Source organism: Oncorhynchus masou, chromosome 33 (genome assembly GCF_036934945.1).
Source record: "Oncorhynchus masou masou isolate Uvic2021 chromosome 33, UVic_Omas_1.1, whole genome shotgun sequence".
NCBI lineage: Eukaryota > Metazoa > Chordata > Actinopteri > Salmoniformes > Salmonidae > Oncorhynchus > Oncorhynchus masou.
Genome location: NC_088244.1, coordinates 21,596,294 through 21,618,504, shown reverse-complemented (window position 1 = coordinate 21,618,504; position 22,211 = coordinate 21,596,294). Strand labels below are relative to the sequence as shown.

The 22,211-nt window shown below is 42.0% G+C and overlaps 1 protein-coding gene across 1 annotated transcript in view; it reads left to right on the top strand.

Annotated features, from left to right (window-relative positions):
* The window catches only part of LOC135528001 (death-inducer obliterator 1-like), a 40,134-nt gene that overhangs the window by 7,168 nt on the left and 10,755 nt on the right, over positions 1-22,211 (top strand). The window contains 11 exon segments of the mRNA XM_064956747.1: positions 1,683-1,744; positions 1,887-2,907; positions 3,101-3,326; positions 3,500-3,739; positions 3,942-4,125; positions 19,673-20,171; positions 20,473-20,632; positions 20,845-20,961; positions 21,184-21,288; positions 21,496-21,649; positions 21,893-22,209. Of these exon segments, the coding sequence (XP_064812819.1) occupies positions 1,690-1,744; positions 1,887-2,907; positions 3,101-3,326; positions 3,500-3,739; positions 3,942-4,125; positions 19,673-20,171; positions 20,473-20,632; positions 20,845-20,961; positions 21,184-21,288; positions 21,496-21,649; positions 21,893-22,209 (3,078 nt within the window). The 5' untranslated portion in view covers positions 1,683-1,689.

The window sequence follows — 22,211 nt, the reverse complement described above, 5'->3', positions numbered from 1 at the left end:
TTGTGAAGTGCACCAGTCGCTCCTGGATCAAAGCACCCCAACAACATTATGCTGCCACCCCTGTGCTTTACGGTTGGGATGGTGTTCTTCGGCTTGTAAGCATCCCCCTTTTCCTCCAAACATATGGCCAAACAGTTCTATTTTTGTTTCATCAGACCAGAAGACATTTCTCCAAAAAGTATGATCTTTATCCCCATGTGTAGTTGCAAACTGTATTCTGGCGCTTTTGGCTTCTTCCTTGCTGAGCGGCCTTTCAGGTTATGTCGATATAGGACTCGTTTTACTGTGGACATACATACTTTTTTCCTCCATCTTCACAAGGTCGTTTGCTGCTGTTCTGGGATTGATTTGCACTTTTCGCAACAAAGTTTGTTCATCTTTAGGAGACAGAACGTGTCTCCTTCCTGAGCGTTATGACGGCTGCATGGTCCCATGGTGTTTATACTTGCATACTATTGTTTGTACAGATGAACGTGGTACCTTCAGGCGTTTGGAAATTGCTTATAACCAGACTTGTGGAGGTCTACAATTCTTTTTTTCTGAGGTCTTGGCTGATTTCTTTTGATTTTTCATGATGTCGAGCGAAGATGCACTGAGTTTGAAGGTAGGCCTTGAAATACATCTACAGGTACACCTCCAATTGACACACATTATTTCAATTAGCCTATTAGAAGCTTCAAAAGCCATGACATCATTTTCTGGATTTTTCCAAGCTGTTTAAAGGCACAGTCAACTTAGTGTATGTACATTTCTGACCCACTGAAATTGTGATAACAGTTAATTATTTGTGAACTAATCTGTAAGCAATTGTTGGAATCCTTAGTGCATGACAAGCAATCCTTGTCATGCACTAAGTGGATGTCCTAACCGACTTGCCAAAACTAGTTTGTTAACAAGAAATGTGTCCAGTGGTTGAAAATCAAGTTTTAATGACTCCAACCTAAGTGTATGTAAACTTCCGACTTCAACTGTATATCTAGGAGATATAAGAAAGCTAAGGAAAATATTTACTTTTTGTGGGTGGGGCACTCTAACTACCTTTTTATACTTCCATTAATTGTTTTAAAACTGGTACTGGTTACAGTCAGACGAGTCCTGTGACACGTGTAGGTGTTGTAAAGCAAAACGATGAACATCGTGCTCGTTGGAATCTCCCTTTTCCACAGTGGGATTCCGTTGGTTTGTATCTTATACAGTACGGACGCTACAAACCGATGTTGGCACATCAATTACTGACTTCAGATGAGTCCCGTGATGTTTATAGGTGCAAAACGGAGAACACCATCGCAAGAATCTATTTTCCATATTAGTTTGTTGGCCAAACCATTCTGACGCTACAGACGTTTTTTTGAGAAGGCCTATTTTCTGGATGTCTCATGGTCTGACAAACACCACTGTAGCTTGCCCACCTTCCACCGCAGATGCGGAAGGCCGACATCGGTGGATGTGTTGGATTGAGACGCAGCGCATGCAAGACTGATATGTCTAGCTTAAACTGACAGATTTTGATTGGGATGTTTTCTTACCTATACTGACGCACCCACGTGTCAATGGACTTAACGATTAATGCAAAGTGATGGACTGCTCTTCAAGTCTCTCGAAGTGTAAATGTGCTTAATTTCAATCAACAGCATTTCTGGTAGATTGGATAACATTTGTATTTTTCTATCTTAAATTGACAGGTCTACCATGGAGGGCTTTATGGATATCAATGAGATCCATGACATCACTGGCACTGATACAGGTATTACCTTAATTATTTTCCTTGCCCTTTTAGTCTTAATGTAATGGACTGTGCATTAGCTGTCCAAATGATGTGATTGGATGGAGATGATGATACATTTTCTGTCATTGTTTTTCTATCCTTGCTGTTCTCCTTGGTGTAGAGGAGCACAGAATAGATGCAGAGCAGGTGGAGGGGGCCGAGAGGAGTGCTAGGCCGACCATCAGCGAGTTCAAAAAGACCTGGGGCTTCAGGCGGACCACGGTTGCCAGAAGAGAGTTTGTGGGATTGGATGAGATTGAAGATCCAGAATCTCCACCCCTACCCACACGTCGAGGCAGAGGCCGCCCAGCCAAGACCTATTCAAGACGTGGGCGAGGGGGGAGAAGAAGCGTCCCAGCCGACCTGGAGTACTCTGGAGCGGCCTCCCCAATTCCAATGGACACAGAGCCTTCCTCAGATCCCCAAGAGCCCTGCCCAGGTGGCAGCCTAGATCCCACCTCTTGGCAGGACTTTGGATCTGCATTTGGCACTGCTTTTTCTCTACTTGGGGAGAAGGAGGAGGACTACATGCCCATGACTGCTCCTGCCCAAACTATGGCTGCCCCTGCCCCTAGCTATGGGGCTAGTAGGGTCGTGGAAGTTGCCTCCAGTATTGAGGAGGACAGTGATGAGCTGACCCTGAAGCAGCTCCAGGAGCGGCTGAGCACTAGGGGTAGAGGGGAGTCCAGGGGGAGGGGGGTCAGAGGGAGGGGGAGGGGAAGAGGGAGAGGGAGAGGTAGAGGACGTGGTAGAGGTAGGGGGCGTGGGAGGGTTAGGGGTGTAGAGCCAGAGTCGAGCACTGCGGATGAAGAGGAGGTTATTTTTGTAAATGAGTTGGAACCGCAGCAGGTGCATCAGCCTCAGGAAGAAAGGGAGAGAAGTCCTGAGAAGGTTGTGGTAGAGTCTCAAAGCCCTTCTCCTTCTCAACAGTCGAGCTCAGACTCTATGCCTCCTCTTGAGTCTGATCCAGAAACAACAGAAGAAAAGGCTAGCCAAAATGATAATGTAACAGAGGCAAAGGACGAGGTGGAAGAGGAGGAGAGGATCGAGGAAGAAAAGTCTGAGTATTCTAGCATATCGGACAGTGAGGGCTACAACCCCCATGCCCTTTACTGCATCTGTCGACAGAGGCACAACAAAAGGTATGTGTGTAGCATTGTCCTGGACGGTATTCATCTGTGAAAACAAACAAGCAAGCCTTATGTTTTTGGTTTAGCAACTCTACGTCTCGGCTCTTTCCATCTGCCACTGTCTATTTCTAAATTGTCTGTGGTTGTTGATTTTAGTTGTTCTTTAGCTGACATTTTCTTATTGCTCTTCTGATTCCTTATCCAGGTTCATGATCTCCTGCGACAATTGTCTGGAGTGGTTCCATGGCGACTGCGTTGGCGTCAGCGAGATTCAAGGCCGAAAGCTTGAGAGGAGTGGACGAGACTGGATCTGCGCCACCTGCACCAACAAGAGCCAGAGCCAGCCAGACCCCCAGCAGAGCTCCCCTGAATGCCTGACACTGCCCTACTCGGGGGAGGAGGAGATTGTACATGAGGAGCAGGCCAGCGAGGTGAGAACAACAACAAAAAAACACTGATTCCTTTGCTAGCAAGCAAGGAAATAAATTGTAGTTTGTGGTGTTATATGGCTTTCCTTGCTTTGTACGGCACAAACTTGACTACATTTTAACCATGGTGTTTATTTGCATGTTTGAGATGTGTGCTGACGTGAGTCTGGTCCTAGGAGGCTGTGGTGCAGGAGGTGACAGAGATGGTTGCTGAGGCTGAGATGGAGTTGGACGGTTCCCTACCCCAGTGCATCGGCTCAGGGTGCAGTAAGCACGCCCTGCCCGACTCCGTTTACTGCGGCACAGACTGCATCCTGCGGCATGCGGCTGCCACTATGAAGACGCTCTCCAACTCCAAAGAGACTAAATCCAAGCAACGCCCACAGAGGAGAGCAGTAGCCAAACTTTGCCCTAAGGTAACCCGTGTTTCAAAATAGGTTGTTTTGGTTAAGAGACTGCCTAAGATTTTTTTTGTCCTTGTTTTGGTGAAGAATGTATGTTGAGATTGTTACCTTTTGAAATGGATAAAGCTGACACCTGACACAATCACTCACATAGTATGAGTACATTTAACCCCAAATAAGCTGATGTCAACCTCTCTGAATATTTTGACCTCAGGGTCAGAGGTCAGCTAGGATGCCCCAGAGGTTGTTGGCAGAGCGGCCCGAAGAGGAGGGTGAGGAAGAGGCTGAAGAAGTTGAGGACAAGGAAGCTGACACATCTACATCTGCCTTATCCTGTGACCCTAGTCTCACTGCAGTACAGGCCACATCCATAGAATCACCTATGTTTTACAAGTCGAGTATGTATCACTCACAGCACATGCATATCCAACACATACAGAATACTTTCACTCAGTTGGCATTCATCAGACACTAGCTATAATGTTACCTATACCATCCACAATCTGTAGGTGTAGGGAGACAATGTTATTTGCAGGGGTCATCAGCAATGGGTAAGTGTACACATTTTGGCAACTTTATAAAATGTTTTCCTTCAACTAGTTGAACAGGTAACGTTGAAAAAGATAAGAAACCAAACCAATTAACAATCCAAATGAAATGTCCTCAGTTCCCAAATGGTAGAACGTTTATTATAGTCTGGTTGAGACGCTTCTACTTCAATACCACCATCTTTCTACAGTCAATATTTTAATAGTTGCCAATGTTTTGATTTGACAAATATTGAAACCGGTACGTTAGTTCACTGACAGCCTTACATGGCAACAACATAACTTCAAGGTACAGGCTGAAATTATGTGAGTCTGTCTTTAAAAAATGTTTTCTTTGTTAGGAAATACAGTGGAAGTATGTTTTAAAAAAGAAAATAGGGTGCACAAGTTGTTCAGATAAAAATCACTGTTTGATGGAAAGCAAAAAAAATTGGTTTTAGTTCTCAGAAGAAGAAAAAACATGAAACAAAATGAATGCTCGGTCTCTATGGTCCAAAAACAAGGTCTCTCCGGTCATCCAGTAGTGCCTGGTATAGGAAATAGTTTAGTTCAACAATGGATGAAAAACCGGTAACATAGCAATAGCACATTTTCTCCCTCTCAAAGATGGCAACCGAATGCAAGCTAGAGACCGGTTGAGCTTTTGGAGGAACTGGTTTGAATTCTTTGCAATGGTGTTTGAACTGTGACTCGGGGTGGAAAACTGAAGAGAATCATCCAGTCTTATAAGATTTATAGAGCAATGTTCACCAGTTAATAGCAAAGGCCAAGGTTTGCTTTGGGTAGTGTAAACCCTTGGCTAAAGTTCAAGCTTCCACTTCTCAACAATCACTGATTTTGGCTAGACACATCTGTACCATTGGCACATTGCAATGGTCTCTGTTTTTCCTACTCTCTTCTTCTGCACTGTTCACAATATTGCTTTCACGTAACATTGTTTTGATATCAGTGCTCATGGAGGAGGGGACGAGCGCCACGTTGCCAACTTGAAACTTTTTTTATAATGAAGAATTTAGAATTTGTATCTTAAACAAGGTGCAGTGTCATACCATACTTGCACACACGGGACACCAAAACACACACATCCACATTGTACATTCAGACTCGGATCAGTGCTCATGGAGGAGAGGGGACTATTGAGATGCATCCCTTGTCCTTAGTCTTACTAGATTGTGCTCATCCTCTTGAGCTCCATTGCTTTAGCTATAAACCACTTCTACAGGGCTGTGCTGTTTTAAAGGCCCAATGCAGCAGTTTTTATATCAATATCAAATAATTTCTGGTTAACAATTAAGTACCTTACTGTAATGGGTTCCCATTTAAAATGGTCAAAATTATAAACGCAACAATTTACAGTTTATATAAAGAAATCAGTCAATTGAAATACATTAATCAGGTACGAATCTGGATTTCACATGACTGGGAATATGCATATGTTGGTCAGAGATTACTTTAAAAAAGGTAGTGACGTGCTTCAGAACCATTCGGTATCTGGTGTGACCCCCCCATTTGCCTCCTGCAGCACGACACATCTCTTTCGCACAGAGTTAATCGGGCTGTTGATTGTGTCCTTTGGAATGTTGTCCCACTTCTCTTCAATGGCTGTGTGAAGTTGCTGGATATTGGCAGGAACTGGAACACGCTGTCATACACGTCGATCCAGAGCATCCCAAGCATTATCAGTGGGTGACATGTCTGGTGAGTATGCAGGCCGTGGAAGAACTGGGACATTTTCAGCTTCCAGAAATTGTGTACAGAGCCTTACGTTATTGGGCCATGCATTATCATGCTGAAACATAAAGGTGATGACAACAATGGGCTCTCAGGATCTCGTCACGGTATCTCTGTGCATTCAAATTGCCATAGATAAAACGCAATTGTGTTTGTTGTACGTAGTTTCTGCCTGCCGCCCATACCATAACCCCACCGCCACCTTGGGGGACTCTGTTCACAACGTTGACATCAGCAAACCGCTCACCCACACAACGCCATACATGTAGTCTGCGGTTGTGAGGTCGGTTGGACGTACTGCCAAAATCTCTGAAACGACATTGGAGGCAGCTTATGGTAGACAAATGAATATTAAATTATCTTGCAACAGCTATGGTGGACGTTCCTTCAGTCCGCCTGTAAATTGCACACATGAGACCTCTTTGGTGTTGTGACTGCACATTTTAGAGTGGCCTTTTACTGTCCCCAGCAGGGTACACTTGTGTAATGATGTTTCATCAGCTTCTTGAGTGCGTCCACCTGACAGGTGTGGCATATATCTTGACAAAGGAGAAATGCTCACTAACAGGGATGTAAACAAATTAGTGAACAAACTTTGAGAGAAATAAGCATTTTCTGTGTATGGAAAATTTGTAGGATATTTTATTTCAGTTCATAAAACATGGGACCAACACTTTACATATTGTACTTACATTTTAGTTTAGTGTCGTTTTATTGCACAACTTTCTCCAGCAATAATTTTACTAGGACGGTCTGAGTGAGGAAGAGGAAAATAGAAAACGAGCTGGAGAGGTTTAGAACTCTTTGTTGGTCTATTAACTAATTAACTGCATGGCGATGTCACTTTGGAAAGCCAAAATTCCCACCCATCCAAATCTGCTGATTTAGAAGGTCCTGTGTAGATTGTATTTTTTTAAATTAACTATCACAAAATAACACTGATACATTTTTATCACACTTTCACAGTATTAGTGACGTGTCATCAGCTGTTGTACAAAATAATACCAGACACAGGAAAACTGAATTTTGACTGCACTGGGCCTTTAAAACAATGCATCAGCTATTCATCAAAGGAAAGCAGGATCATATTCACCTGAGCCCCAGACACTGCACTATCTCTCCAGACATGGGATTTGTTTTCAGAAGCATCTATTCATAAATGCTACATTTGTATCTTCGGATTTATGCATGTTTTTTAAAGAAAGCTACCATAGTTGACAATATTTGCTACAAGTTGTCATGAAGTGCTTGACAGTAACCTGGCCTAGACCCCAAAGTCGAAGCAGAACCCCAGTGGCAAGAAAAAGAAGGCTTGAGATGAACCAGACTGAGGGGAGGCCCATCCTCCTTTGGCTGTTCCAGGTAGAAGTTACATACAAATACAATGTATGTTCAAAGAATACGAGCAAAGACGGATCGTTTTCTGTATCTGCAAGGCACACACAGTTATTTCCGTTTTGGTCAGATAGTTGTCCATAAAATACTTACAATACTCTAAAGTTTTTGGATATAGACTTTGACACAGCATGATGGGACAGACCAATATGTGGAGGCACCAACAGGTAGGGTGAAGCAGAAAGGGAGGGAATGTGGCAGTAGGGCAGCATCTGGACATGTTGGTGGAAAGCTGTCTATAATGGTAGTAATTGAGTACAGCAAAGGCAGTCCCAGCCAGTACCTTTTCCCATACCAGAGCATTCACAACTGTTCACTGCTGTTTAATGTGGACCTGTGATTTCACTTGGATAAGTATAACAGGGTCTAGATTGATTCATACTTAAGCAAAGTTTTTCCCTCAAAGTGAGTTTGAACTTTCCAGTCTGCTAAAGAAATGTAGATTTTGGACATTGGATATTGTCACTCGTGTCCAGAGGCAGGACTGGGTCCTCTGCCTTGCCCTCTGGTAATGCTGCCCCTTTATCCAAGCCACTTGGTATTCAATAGTACCGATGTTCAGCAGTTAGGGTGCCAGTGTCAATCAGTCCTATTCTCCACTATTTTTTGACTTACCAGAGAACCTGCAGCAAGTGACATGATTGTACAGATTTTATTTAGCTAGTGCATTTAACAAGGGGGGAAAAATGGTCATACTCAATATTGCAATACATATAATTTGTTCATAAGGAAACACAAACTCAAATAATTCAAAAAGGGATTTTTATTTTTTGGGGGCCCCGTGTGGTCTTTTTTAAAGGGGAACTGGAGCTCTGCACCCCTTTACATATACCCCCCCCAATCTTTATTTCAGACAGGTGGCAAGTAGATGGGTTACAGGATGGTAGAGGGGAGAACAGGAGGAAAGTGGTGGTTGCAGTGGAATTTGATCCCATGCTGTTCTGGGGGACTGCTGTTCCACGCCACCAGCAGTTGGAACTTAAACTATTGTCAATTGCAGTGTCATATACACACACACACACACACACACATAATCAAATGATGCACTAGTCAATCTTTGGCTCACTTTTAGGCTTATGTCTGGCCACACAAATCCTTACTGGACTGATGCTGGCTATACACTACACCTCTGACATTTCTACAGCTCTCACACAAACCCCAACATGCACACAGACATATTTTACACTCAGACCAGAGGGAGAGAGGATTCTATGCAAATAGGGACGGGGAGATTTGGAGAGCGGAGCAGTTTTTCAGCTGGAGCATGGAGCTGCTGAGAGGATGTTCAGATGCCATGCAGGATTTCTCCAAGGATCCTGACAAACAATGAATGTCAGATTCATAGATCCATTTCAATGAAGAAGACTGAAGTACACCGCTGGCCAATGCCACTGACATAATCAATACTGCAATGCCTGGCAGATCAGCAGGAGTTGTGAAATGATACTTCCAATAATTTGGAACATGACCTGAATTATCCTATTAGGATTTGAAATCACTCACAAAAGGATACACTTGCTCCTTTGCTCTACAGTTGGGTTACAGTTTTTGTATTTTGAGTTAATTCAATAACCTGCATCAGTGAACACCTGTTTGAATCCTGCACGTGAATGGGATTCAGTGAAATGCCATAGAAGTGTGCAAGGAGTACAGCAGTTTATTTAGTTATTGCACACATGGAACAATGACTAAGGCTGTGTTATGTTCTTCAAACAGCCTAATTCTTCTTTTTCACTAATTGGTATTTTGGCCAATCAGATCAGCTCTTAAATAATATCAGAATAGTTACACATTTTAGTATCCTGCTCAAATATACAAGCATTATTCTGTACCATAGAAAGATCTTCCACAAAACAGACATGCATTTTATGTACATCCTATTATTATTTTTGTTTTCCTGTGGTTCTGTTTTTATTTTTGACAATTAAAAGTCCTGAACACATCTGACACTAGAGGATTGCAACCTCAACGCTAATACCTTTAGAGTGTGACCATGTGTCTTACATCAGTTCTCACCATTCACATGGAAACATTTGACGTAGATGACCAGCTGAATTTGTTTTATATTGATCTGATATGTTTCAGATTGATATACAAGTATTCACCACCTCTGGTATTTTGCAGAGGTGGACTGGGTCTATCGCACTACCTGAGATGAGTGACTCACTACTATGGTCTGAGACACCTAGGCCAAATACTGTTTTTAGTCACAACCAAGATTTAGGTGGCAGTCAAATGACCTCTACCTCCTCAGTTTTTACAGATTTGAATGAACTATAGCAAGGCTAGGTAGAGACATCATCATTCTCATTTTGCCCGTGTTACTCTACTTTCATGGGAGACATCCAGGTGGTGCACCTTTTCATTCCAGCCCAGCACTAACATACCTGTGCAGCATCATGGTCCCCATGGTTAAGGAAAACTGGTGATTCGTTTATTTTTGCAGATCTGAAGGAACTGGATAGGTGTAAGCAATATGTGTCTTCATCTCTGTTATCTGTTCAACAGTTATCTTCCGTTTTTGGCTTTTCGTCTTGAGCTCCCAATTGTTAAACACAAGCACCCCCTACTGGCCAGATATTATAATAGTTTTTAAAAAGTGCAATTATTCACTGTGACGTTCTCCTGAGAATGTATCATATATTCCCGTACCCCTGAGAAAGTGTCGTAATAAATCCCCAATATTAATAGCACAGAGTGTCTAAACCCAGAAGTGCAACATCGCGAGACTTCCGGAAACACTTGCGAAACAGACAGACCAGTCCGGGGATTTAGAAGTCAATGAGAAACATTCTTCCTTTGTTGTTCATTTTCTCAATCTGAAGACACAACCTAGATTATTGCCAATGCCTTAAGTAGTTGAACATGTTATTACTCTAACCTCGTGAAAGTGACACGTTTTCGTCAAAAACAACTTTATATTAAGGAGTGCCATTGATTTGACATCCTGCACATGTGCAGTTCAGCGCGAGACGAACGTTTGGCCCATGATGTGTTTCTATGCATGAGCTTTGCTTGCCAACGTCGACATAACATCGCCTACAAGTGTGATCGGGGATTTCTATTTGGAGAAGCAGTTTTAGCCTATCTTCATACTCTACTGTCATTGATAATATTTTAACGATACATAATTTTACATTTGTTCATGCTTGGATAGCGTTCTATTGTAGAAACGACTATATCAAATACTGTAAGCATTCTGGGTAAGATGTTATACAGTTGTTCAACTGCACACATTTAATGCCCTGATCATAATTTGTTTATTTGCTCATGATGTTCTTTATATCCAAGTCACTTGATTGCTGCAAGGGTGCCGTTCCATTTACTTGCTAATGTGAATTGTTAAGACTCAAGCATAGAGCTTCACCTGATTGTAAAAGCAACAATCTAAAACAGATGCCTTACAGAAGGATGTACTACTCCAAAGTGCACACTAGACACACTTAAACCTCAATCTCACAAATGATCATATGACAGCAGTCCGATAAAGTACATAAATAGTAATCTGTAGTTTCTCCAATAGATCAACTTTTTGTATATAGTGTTGGTTGGGTTGGATGTGATCTTATAGTAGGATCAGAACAGGATCTGTGTAGAATCATTTAATCAAGCAAGTTTTGTAATATTGCTAGATGCAACCACTGAATGGAGATTCAGTAGGAAAGTGTGGATTTAACCATACGTTCTGTGTTTATGGAGCGAGCCCATTAACACCTGTGCCATAACATTCCAGGACCTTGTTTCCCAGAGCATTCGTAGCGTCAAGATCATATCTTTTAGTAGCCAAGGTCTTTCCCAGAGCCTTCGTTAGTATTGTTGCTCTTAAAAACCTTTGCACATCTACGGAGTGATCCTGACCGCTCATAGAGCTGCCAAAGTGCATCTTTAGGCTTCTTTTCTGCCTTACCTCACAAGATAATCCTTCTAAAATAATGTAAGTGTTTTTGTGTGAATGGGCATGATCGTACAATGTAAAAAAAATAATAATAATAATTAAAAAAAATCATTTGGGTAATGTATAGGATATAATGTAATATTTGAAATATGTATTTAACATTTTGTCAAGTTTGGTTTTATTTGATACAAAGCTGAATCTTATCGGTACAAATTGGAAACACCTGGAAGTCTATAAATGACAAGCCATTGTCAGGTCATTGGAACAACAATAATACAACATGGCTGCTATTCAGCGGATTGTTTATCCAACATAACCGGCGGCTCCGTCTGTGCAGTCGGTTGGTGTATATACATCTGCATGTCTGTTGCAGCCCCATCATTGGGAGTCTATCAGGCTCCCACAAGAGGTACTCAGACTGCTCTACCTTGTGTATAAATCAGCTGACCAACCAGCTGAGGCATAGCAGGGGAAGTAGTAGGGATGCTAATGGTGTTGTCGTAGGCCCCCCCCCCCCCCCCGGCGAAATAATAACAGATTCGCCACCCCCAAACGTCTTCCTGAGGTGCAGCTTCTAACAGCCTTGTGCTTTTACTCAGTGTGGTGTTTCCTCCAGGGATTTGGGGATGGACACAGAATATATATTTTTATGAAAAAACAAAATGTGTGTAGTAGAGGGTTAGTCACTGTATATATTTGTGTGCTAAAAGGAAACGATCTGATACAGATATATTGTGGTGTGCAGTGTCCTAAAGCACTGTAGGAAAGAAGATGACCGTGGTTCAAATCTTTAAATTTATGAACATTACATGACAAATGGTTAGTTTATTTTCATACATAAAACCTAGTCTTTGAAATGTATAGGCCTAGCCTACTTTTCACATAAAATGTGGGCTATTAGAAGTGTTTGTTTATGATGCCAGTGCCATCGGTTTCAGCACCAGGGAACTGGACAGCTCCCCCAACGGGATCATGTGAAAAACTGAACACGGCCCCAATGATTACAGGCTCTTACAGGTTCACACCACCTGCTTATTCACGGAAACACTCTTGAAACGTTGGCTCGTAAATAACGATGCATTTAGTATGATCATGTAATGCTTAAGTTACAACGCAACTGGGAAACGAGGCCCAGACCTCTTAGCAGATGTCATTGTGCGCTCACATACAGAGAGGCTCTCTCCAGGAGTGTCCTGCACACACACACCCCAATGCAAACAGGGAAACACTTCTTCAAAGGCCCAGAGTAACAAAGAACAAATGTAATTTCAATGCTTCCATCAATAGCGCTGGAAGCTGGAACAGCTAACGCAACACTTGAACCAGCAGAGGACAATTCAATTGTGCTACTGCCTGTGCCATAAAGTTCCAGACCTCATGGCAAGAGCCATAGTATACTTTCCGAAGGCAGACTTCAATAAAAGGGATGATATAGGGGGCTACGGAGCTGAAGAAAAGAGAAATGAAAGTACCGTATGTTCCTCCATGACAGGGATCTACCATGCCAGTCCTTCGAGGGCTGAAGTTCTACTAGTTTTCATGTCTCCCTGGCACTTCACTGATCAGTCTGAATCATTGATTAGTCATTGACCACCTGATAATCCAGGTTTTTGGCTTGTTATGAAAAGGCAAAGACGAAAACCAGCGTATACGGCATCCATCAATTATTAGTGTTGTGTACCTCCACTATAAGGAACAAATCTGCCATGCCCAGTGTCGGGTCTAATAGACTGGACATAACATAGTAAACGTAAATCCGGGACACTTAAAATTAGTTTGATATGTTATGTATGTAACCATATGTTACGTATGGTTACATACAGTGCTCGACTTGGACAGAAATAAGTGCCTGTATTCATTTTGGGTGCCGGTACTGTTTATATTTAGGAGCAGGAGCTCCACAGTACTTTTGAGCTAATATTCTACAAGCGGAACAGGAGCTCAATCAGTAGAACGTTTGAGGTGCCGGTACTTGTCTCATGTGAGCTCCTGCCCAAGTCAAGCACTGGTTACATAAGAGAGGAGGTCACTTAAGGCAAAAACTAAAGGAGAATGTCTGGAACTCTTGGAGGGATGCAAAACCATTCTGGGTTGAGATCTGGTGACAAACACACATACCCTTTAAATCCCCTATGCTCTTTTGAGACCCCTCTTTCAAAGTCACTGAGATCTCTTCTAGCCATGGTATCCAAAATAATGGGCAACTGGGCATACATGACCCAGGGTTTCCATTAGCCGGCTTTTGGTCAATATATATATATTTTTTAAGTGAATAAATCAAATTTGCACCGGCCAATTGTCCAGGAGAAGAGAGAATCCCATTGCGAAATAATTAATTGATAGAAATACCAGTCGATGTAAATACATTTGACTGGTCATGGTTATCGGTCAATAGGTTAATTTCCATAGTTTATTGGAATTAAATTGGTGCGTGTACGTTTTATTAGTGATTTAGGCTCTTATTTATCACAGATACAGAGTCTTTGAGTATAACATCTGTCAGACAGTATGAGTTGCATCTCAAACAGCAAATTCATAGGCAATGGAAGGCAGGCTTCATCAGCGCATCACACACCACTTCGCAATGAGCTGGAGGCAGTATGCATTTTCAAAATAGATACTTCATTGTTTGAAATCTTAATGTTTTACTACATATTATGATGCGTGTCTTACATTGCTTCAAAGTAGGCCTTGCCAAAATCAGACTATATCTGTGGAGGCAATTATTTTATATCAACTTTCTTTCATTGTTCACTAGCCAAAGGCTCAATCCTAGTCATATTAACCCATGGTAATTGTTGCATATTAGATCTCCCCACTTTAGAGATTAAAATATCCATTTGAAATTTTGGTCACATGAAACCACTCACATGTGCGGGTGCACTTTTGACAACAGTGTTTTCTCGCTAATTGCACTATGGAAAAGACATTCACACACAGCCTGCTGCATTGCTGCGCTCTAAACATTCTGATCTGTTACATCAGACTCATTGCTTTTAAACGTTTTGTTTATTTTACATAGCCTAGGCATACTGGTTGTATGAATTTGGGATCTGTCGTCCCACAACTGTCCCAGCGTCCGTTTGGAATAGGCTATTTCTTTCTCAACAAGCTGACCAATAGAATAAGTAAACGTTTCTACTATGGGGGATCGTAGATTGCCATAGGCTAGTGATTTTGCTGTTCGTTACCTGTCTTGCTGGCTGAGGAAAAGTACATTTTGGACAGTTATTCTAACATCTTCAAAGTGTGCATCAGAATTTGGTAAGAAGAACCACACATCGTTGTATCCTCAACTTGCATGTTCTGTTAATATGAATGATCATAATCTAAATGTGATTACTGTCATTCTGAGCACCATGAGAAGACGCCCTAATCAGGTTACGCGCCCAATGCATATCCGGTAAATTTCCGAATGGAAACCCTTACATGACCCTAAGCATGATGGGATGTTAATTGCTTAACTAACTCAGGAACTACACCTGTAGAGGCACCTGGTTTCAATATATACTATATATAAAAAAAAGTATGTGGACACCTCTTCAAATTAGTGGATTTTGCTATTTCAGCCACACCGTTGCTGGCAGGTATATAAAATCGAGCACACAGCCATGCAATCTCCATAGACAAACATTGTCAGTAGAATGGCCTTACTGAAGAGCTTAGTGACTTTCAACCTGGCACCGTCATAGGATGCCACCTTTCCAATAAGTCAGTTCGTCCTGCTAGAGCTTCCCCGGTCAACTGTAAGTGCCATTATTGTGAAGTGGAAATGTCTAGGAGCAGCAACGGTTCAGCCGTGAAGTGGTAGGCCACACACGCTTACAGAACAGGAGTGCTGAAGCGCATAGCAAGTAAAAGATTGTCTGTCCTCCGTTGCAACACTCACTGCTGAGTTCCAAACTGTCTCTGGAAGCAACATCACCCCCACAACTGTTCGTTGGGAGCTTCTTGATATGGGTTTTCATGGCTGAGCAACAAGCCTAAGATCACCATGCGCAATGCCAAGCGTCGGCTGGAATGGTGTAAAGCTCGCCGCAGTGGAAACACGTTCTCTGTAGTGATGGATCCATCTTCACCATATGTCAGTCTGACAGACGAATCTGGGTTTGGCGGATGCCAGGAGAACGGTACCTGCCCGAATGCATAGTGACAACTGTAAAGTTTGGTGGAGGATGAATAATTGTCTAGAGCAGTGTGGGCTAGGCCCCTTAGTTCCAGTGAAGGTAAATATTAATGCTAAAGCATACAATGACATTCTAGATGATTCTGTGCTTCCAACCTTGTGGCAACCGTTTGGGTAAGGCCCTTTCCTGTTTCAGCATGACATTGCCCCCGTGCACAAAGCGAGGTTCATGCAGAAGTGGTTTGTCAAGATCGGTGTGGAAGAACATGACTGGTCTGCACAGAGCCCTGACCTCAACCCCATCGAACACCTTTGGGATGAATTGGAATGCTGACTGTGAGCCAGGTCTAATCGCCCAACATCAGTGCCTGACCTCACTAATGCTCTTGTGGCTGAATGGAACCAAGTCCTTGCAGCAATATTCTAACATCTAGTGGAAAGCCTTCCTCGAAGAGTAGAGGCTGTTATAGCAGCAAAGGGGGGACAAACTCCATATTAATGGCCATAATTTTGGAATGAGATGTTCGACGAGCAGGTGTCCACATACCTTTGGTCATGTAGTGTACTCTGTATCGTGTTTCCTTTATTTTGGCTTTATCCTTTATTGAATTTACTCAAGTGTAAACTTGAGTTCGGCCTACTTCAGCTTCACAACATTACAGAGCATTAGATGTAAATGTGGACAACACATCTGACACCTTTGCATATCAACATACTGAGACATTAAACACTTTTTGTTATTATGCGTTAGCATATTTTATTATGGAGTGGAGACATTTTTTGTTTAGTTCAGAGCAGTGGAGCCTGGTGTCACTGGTTCATAGATGTTAAGCACTTTAAAGCGCGACTGTCTTTAAAAAGCAACAAGTTCCTTTGAAAACGGCCTATGTGGCATCGATTCGAGTCAAACATTTATTCTAGTGTCCAAATTGACGACAAAGTGTAAATTGGATAATTTTGGTCATAAAGTCAGTCTCGTCTAAAATGGAGTTTGGAACAGCCGTGCTTCTCAATGGGTAAATGAAGGTTGGGTTTTGATGTCCGTTTGCCCACTAACATGGGGTGAACTGCTGCTGTGATTGCTCTCTATCCGATAGCACAGACAGTGAGACAGACCTGCCCAACAACTCAGACTTTGTTAACATAAGGCAAGTCATCACGCATATTTGAACTTGAGAAATACTGCACCAAGCACCTTAGCGCAATTTTACATCTAACTATCTCAGATTCATTCTGGGGATTTTGAGGAAGTGAAATAAGCTTCTGCATCTGCAGTGTCTCGACAAACATAATTTACCAAAAGCGGAATCTGTCAGGAAACACACTTCCAAGTCTGAAATCTTGTTTTTTTTTCTAATGAGTAACCAAAAAACACGTGCCGATCGGCGTGTTCATTGGCTCTTTAATGATGAACAAGCTTTTTCATAAGCCAGTAGTCATTTCATATTTGCAAGGGCATCATTTGGAGGAATTTACTTTGAGTGAAACATTAACTTATAGGTATGGGGAGGTGCATTTTAAAGGTCCTGGACTGGTTTTCCCAAAAGCATCGTAGCACTAAGATGATCTTAAATCCATTTAAACTATACTGAACAAAAGTATAAACACAATTTGTAAATTATTGGTCCCAGTTCTCATGAGTGGAAATAAAAAATCCCAGAAATGTTCCATACGCACAAAAAGCTTATTTCTCAATTTTGTGCAGAAATATGTTTACATCCCTGTTAGTGATAATTTCTCCTTTGCCAAGATAATCCATCCGCCTGACAGGTGTGGCGTATCAAGAAGCTGATTAAACAGCATGATCATTACACAGGTGCACCTTGTGCTGTGGACAGTTAAAGGCCACTCTAAAATTTGCAGTTGTGTCACACAAAACAATGCCACAGCTGTCTTGTTTTGAGGGAGCGTGCAATTAGCATGATGACTGCAGGAATGTCCACCAGAGCTGTTGCCAGAGAATTTAATGATAATTTCTCTAGAATAAGATGCCTCAAATTGTTTTAGAGAATTTGGCAGTGCATCCAACTGGCCTCACAACCGCAGACCACGTGTAACCACGCCAGCCCAGGACCTCCACATCCGGCTTCTTCACCTGCGGGTTCGTGCCATCCCAGGCCCATCCATGGCTGCGCCCCTGCCCAGTCATGTGAAATCCATAGATTGGGTCCTAATTTATTCATTTCAATTGACTGATTTCCTTCTATGAACTGTAACTCAGTAAAATCTTTGAAATTGTTGCATGTTGAGTTTGTTCAGTATAAATGGACAAAAGATGACAGTGCAACGATGCTTTTGGGAAACCCAGCCCTGGTTATGTTACCGTGTGGTTGGGTGTTTAAATGCTAAAATGAACATTAACCTTCTTATGATGGTATTAAGGTCAGCCATTTTGATCAGGGAGTTGGTCATCCATGCTTTGCCAGTGCTGTGATTAGATATTGTGTAAAATAATGAATTTGAAGAATATATATTTGTTAGCAAGCTAGCCGGCTAGTTTTAAAGGAATGATTCCATTATGATTCCATTCAAATTAGCTGCCAATATGCCAACATTCCATTCAAACAATGCAACTCGGACAAGTTATAAATGCAACAAGTACTGATTGTATCATATATCACTCAGCTTTCCAAGAACACAAAAGTTGAGACATTTATGATCTGTTTACATATATTTTAGAGGCTATTTATATGGAAAAAATGTGTATAAAACCTGTATAAACTGTAGGCCTATTTATAATTATATTATAGTATTTTAGGTTCAATTTTATTACACCATTTCTGATATCACATGCCTTACTTTAATTTTCCTGCATAAGTAAAATCAGGATTATGCCTCTACTGCCATTTGTTTTATTTAGACTGGTTTAGAATTCTCCCTGACCAATATGGCTGCCGTTTTTAACCCATTTTGGAACTTTGAGGGTTAATTCATTTAATAGGATATCTATGGGTTTCCTACTCTTTTTTTAAACATGTGTATTTTTAGATAATTTGAGTCATAAATCACAGTACTACCCTGCTGTCATTACACAGAAGAACAGAGGGGCCCTGGCTCCCCCAATATAGGTCTTCTTTGCCACCTTTCTAGCGTGGAATGACATTGGTTCCATCTTGTCGGCCTCTTTTAGTCAGGTTGTTTTGACAGTTATTTTGATGTACTTCTATTACATTGCAGTACAAGTTAGATATTAATTTATATGTTTAATGTTTTAGCACAGGAAATTTTAGTCCCACTACCAGTCAGTTTACATGATGGTTGATCTATCACTCAACTGCTTTAGGGTCAAAAATGGATACATGAATACAAGTGTATTATTGATATATCTTTATTGTCCATTAAACAACAAAGATGATTATATTTTGCTGTCACAATACCAGCACCCAACTGCCTGGGACACACACACAGACGAGAGGCTGAACCCGTCACAGTGTCAGTTGCAGAGCATTGCCTGTGGAGAGGGTGTGATGCCAGCAACCCCCTAGTTATTTGATGTAAATGTATTTGCATTGTAGTTGTTTCAAATCGTTCAGTGGGCTATGAACAGTCCGTTCTTACTTTTTTTTTAGCATAAATATTTTCGTTTTTTCATGGGAATATATCCTGCCCTCTGCCGTTGCCTTACTGTTCTCAATCAAAAAACTTCAATTTAGCTGACAAGGAAGAAGAAAATTCACAATTTTCCTACCTGGGATTTTAGTAGCTGTAAAAGCAATGGCACAACATCACAAAGGGGGACACTTTTATAGTAATGAATTGAGGAACAATTAAAGCCACACTGTACATACCATCAATGAGTGGGCCCCCAACAAAAACATAAACATTAGTGCAAATACATCCCATCACATTTTCCAATGCAGATACAGTTTTGTAGTGGTCAAGGAATAACATTCCATGAGCTCAACATGGCCTTTTATAACATTATTTGAAGCTGTACATTATTTGGCCACAGAGTCAAAGGTAATTGTTTTTGGTAATTATTAGGTTGAACAAAGCTAATCTCATCACACTGTACATCTCAGCCTAAGAAAGACCATTTTGAAGCTGATTCATTGGTAGTGGTTAATCACATGCGTGCACTGTTCATACTTTATTAACTGGCAATAACACATACATATGTTAACATATTGACCTCATGGCTAATTACACTGACTTCCAATAAGTTTTGTTGATTATATTCATAGCTACCAGATGCCATATTGATTTATCAGCACTGATTCAGTTCCCCTGTTATTCTATTTTTTTAACAGCTGGAAAGGCCAGTAAGCAGGTAGAGGTTGAGATTGAGCCCATTTCTCCTCAGACACATTCTCCAGATAACTCTCCCTCAGACATCATCACTGAATCCTCCCCTCCTCTGGGAAGTGCTCCAGGTAAAACCAAGAGACCAGCAAACAGCTGCAGTATCTCAAGGAAACCCTCTGTCGATACATCCCCTGTCAAACAACCCAATCCCCCCAAATCCAGCCACTCTCCGACCCCTGAGGCCCCAAGCACCTCAGCCTCCAGACACCACGAAACGGGGGCCCTGAGGATCGGCAAGACGTCCTTCACCATCCCCAAGAAGCAGCCTCAACCCCTCGTGACTTCCACTCTACCCTCACCTCTACCCCCCACCCCAATGAATGAAACTAGGATCCTGCCCGTGTCCCCAGCCCCTATCGCCCCTTCCTCCAGACCCCCTCAGCCAGCCAACAACCAGGTCAGGCAGAGCATCCAACGCTCTCTCACCAACATCATGTTCAAGAGGTGAATATAAAGAAAGAGATGACAAAATATACATGGTGGTTAGAAAAGTACACTCACACTCTCTCACACACACACACACTGGATCACATTGATTGACAAAGAAATTATGGCTTAGTCTGAGAAGACACCCTATTCCCTAAATAGTGCACTCGGTTTGACCAGAGCCCATAGTTCTCATCAAAGGTAGTCCACTATATAGGGGTAGCGTGCCATTTCGGACACATGCATTGCTTGAGCTCTCTTTTGAATGTAGGGCAAAAATGTTATTAAAAGATGACTAATTGCATTTTGATTTTATAAGGGTGTGCGACTGTGACGATTTGGAGAAGTCTGAGAGTGAAGTGGCGAAGCTGGTCACCAGCATCGAGACGGAGATGTTTAACATATTTAACAATACAGATAGCAAGTACATGAACAAGTACCGAACCATCATGTTCAACCTTAAAGACCCCAAAAATAAGGTTGGTCTATAGACAGCAAAAGAAATCACATGTGCCTTGTCATACAAAATAAATCCACATATATAATTCTCTGCTATACAGCATTTCATTCAAAAAGTTATGAAAACAAATATTCAATGTAACAAATGTGCCCCCGTCTGACAAACTAGACTTGTAGTTCACCATGTGGTAGTATGCTTCATTGATTGTCTCTTATTTGGGTGGGTCTTCAGGGTTTGTTCTACAACGTCATCCGTGGTGAGGTCAGTCCCTTCAGACTGGCCAGGATGAGCCAGCGGGACATGCAGGCTACAAAGGTCTCAGAGCCGAACAAAAAAGACACTCCAGAGGTACAGTATAATATAGCCTATGCAGAAACATAATCTAAGCCAAAAACCTATAATAATAATAAACTAAAGAATACCATTCGAGTTTTAATGTCGTGCACGATACTAAAATACAAAAAACGACAAATAATAACATATAAAATTCACCATAATTCTTCACTGAGAACTATATTTATTATCCAAAACTTTACCAGTTGATTGAGATGTTGTCTGTGTGTCTTGCAGGTCCGGGAGTCTGGTCCCAAAGCCACATGTGTGCTGCCAAATCCAGCGCCTGAGCCAGTAAAGGTTGATCTACCTAGTCTTCCCTTTAGGCCAAGTAGACACATGGTATGTACAACATGTATTATATAACATGTGTTGTCTACTCATACTATTGCAATAAAATATCTAGGAAATTATATTGCCTTCAATATGTGATCAGTTCATCTTCAAATGTAGCATACCTTTTAGATGAGCATGTCAGTGTGTCTGTATCTGAGTGTGCATCTGTGTGTAACGTTTTAATAAATGTGTGACATGATCCTCTTTTCTCAGGAACAGAAGAGCACTCTCCCTGCTGCCCCTAAGGCCAGACCTAACCAGTCGAGCCAGAACAGCTCAGTCCCAGACATCCTCAGCTGCATGCTGAAAGACACAACTGCCGAGCACAGAGCTCACCTGTTTGACCTCAAGTGCAAGATCTGCACAGGTAAATAAAAAATATGAAGTAAAATGACAGTGTACACACTACAACAACATCCAACGAAAACCATAATATCATGTTGGCCTTCTGCACTGTATCAAACTATTTTAGTGAAGGGCAACATTGTTGATATAAACCACAATCACTCCCAACGTCAAATGAATGATTTACTGAACTTCTATGGTGTTGAGTGTACTGATGCTGCTAACCAGTGTTTTGTGTGGGTTGGTATCTGTTTCTGCCCTTCAGGTCAGATAACAGTTGAGGGTGAGGAGGAGCCTGTACCCAAGAAGTCTAAACTCTCTGGGTCATCGTCATCCTCCACAAATCCAGACGAATGGAAAGACAGGCCGTCTCGGCCACCCTGGATGTATGCCAGAACAGATCCCAGAACAGAGGAGAGAGGATGGAGAACTCCAGCAGGAGATGAATCACCCCTCCTTGCACCCCCCGACTCCCCCACCATGGGTTCCCCTGCCTCCCCCCTAATGGAGGATGACTCTGTCTTAACCATCATGGAATCCCCGCTTCACCCACAATGGAATCTCCCGCTTCTCCACCAATGGAA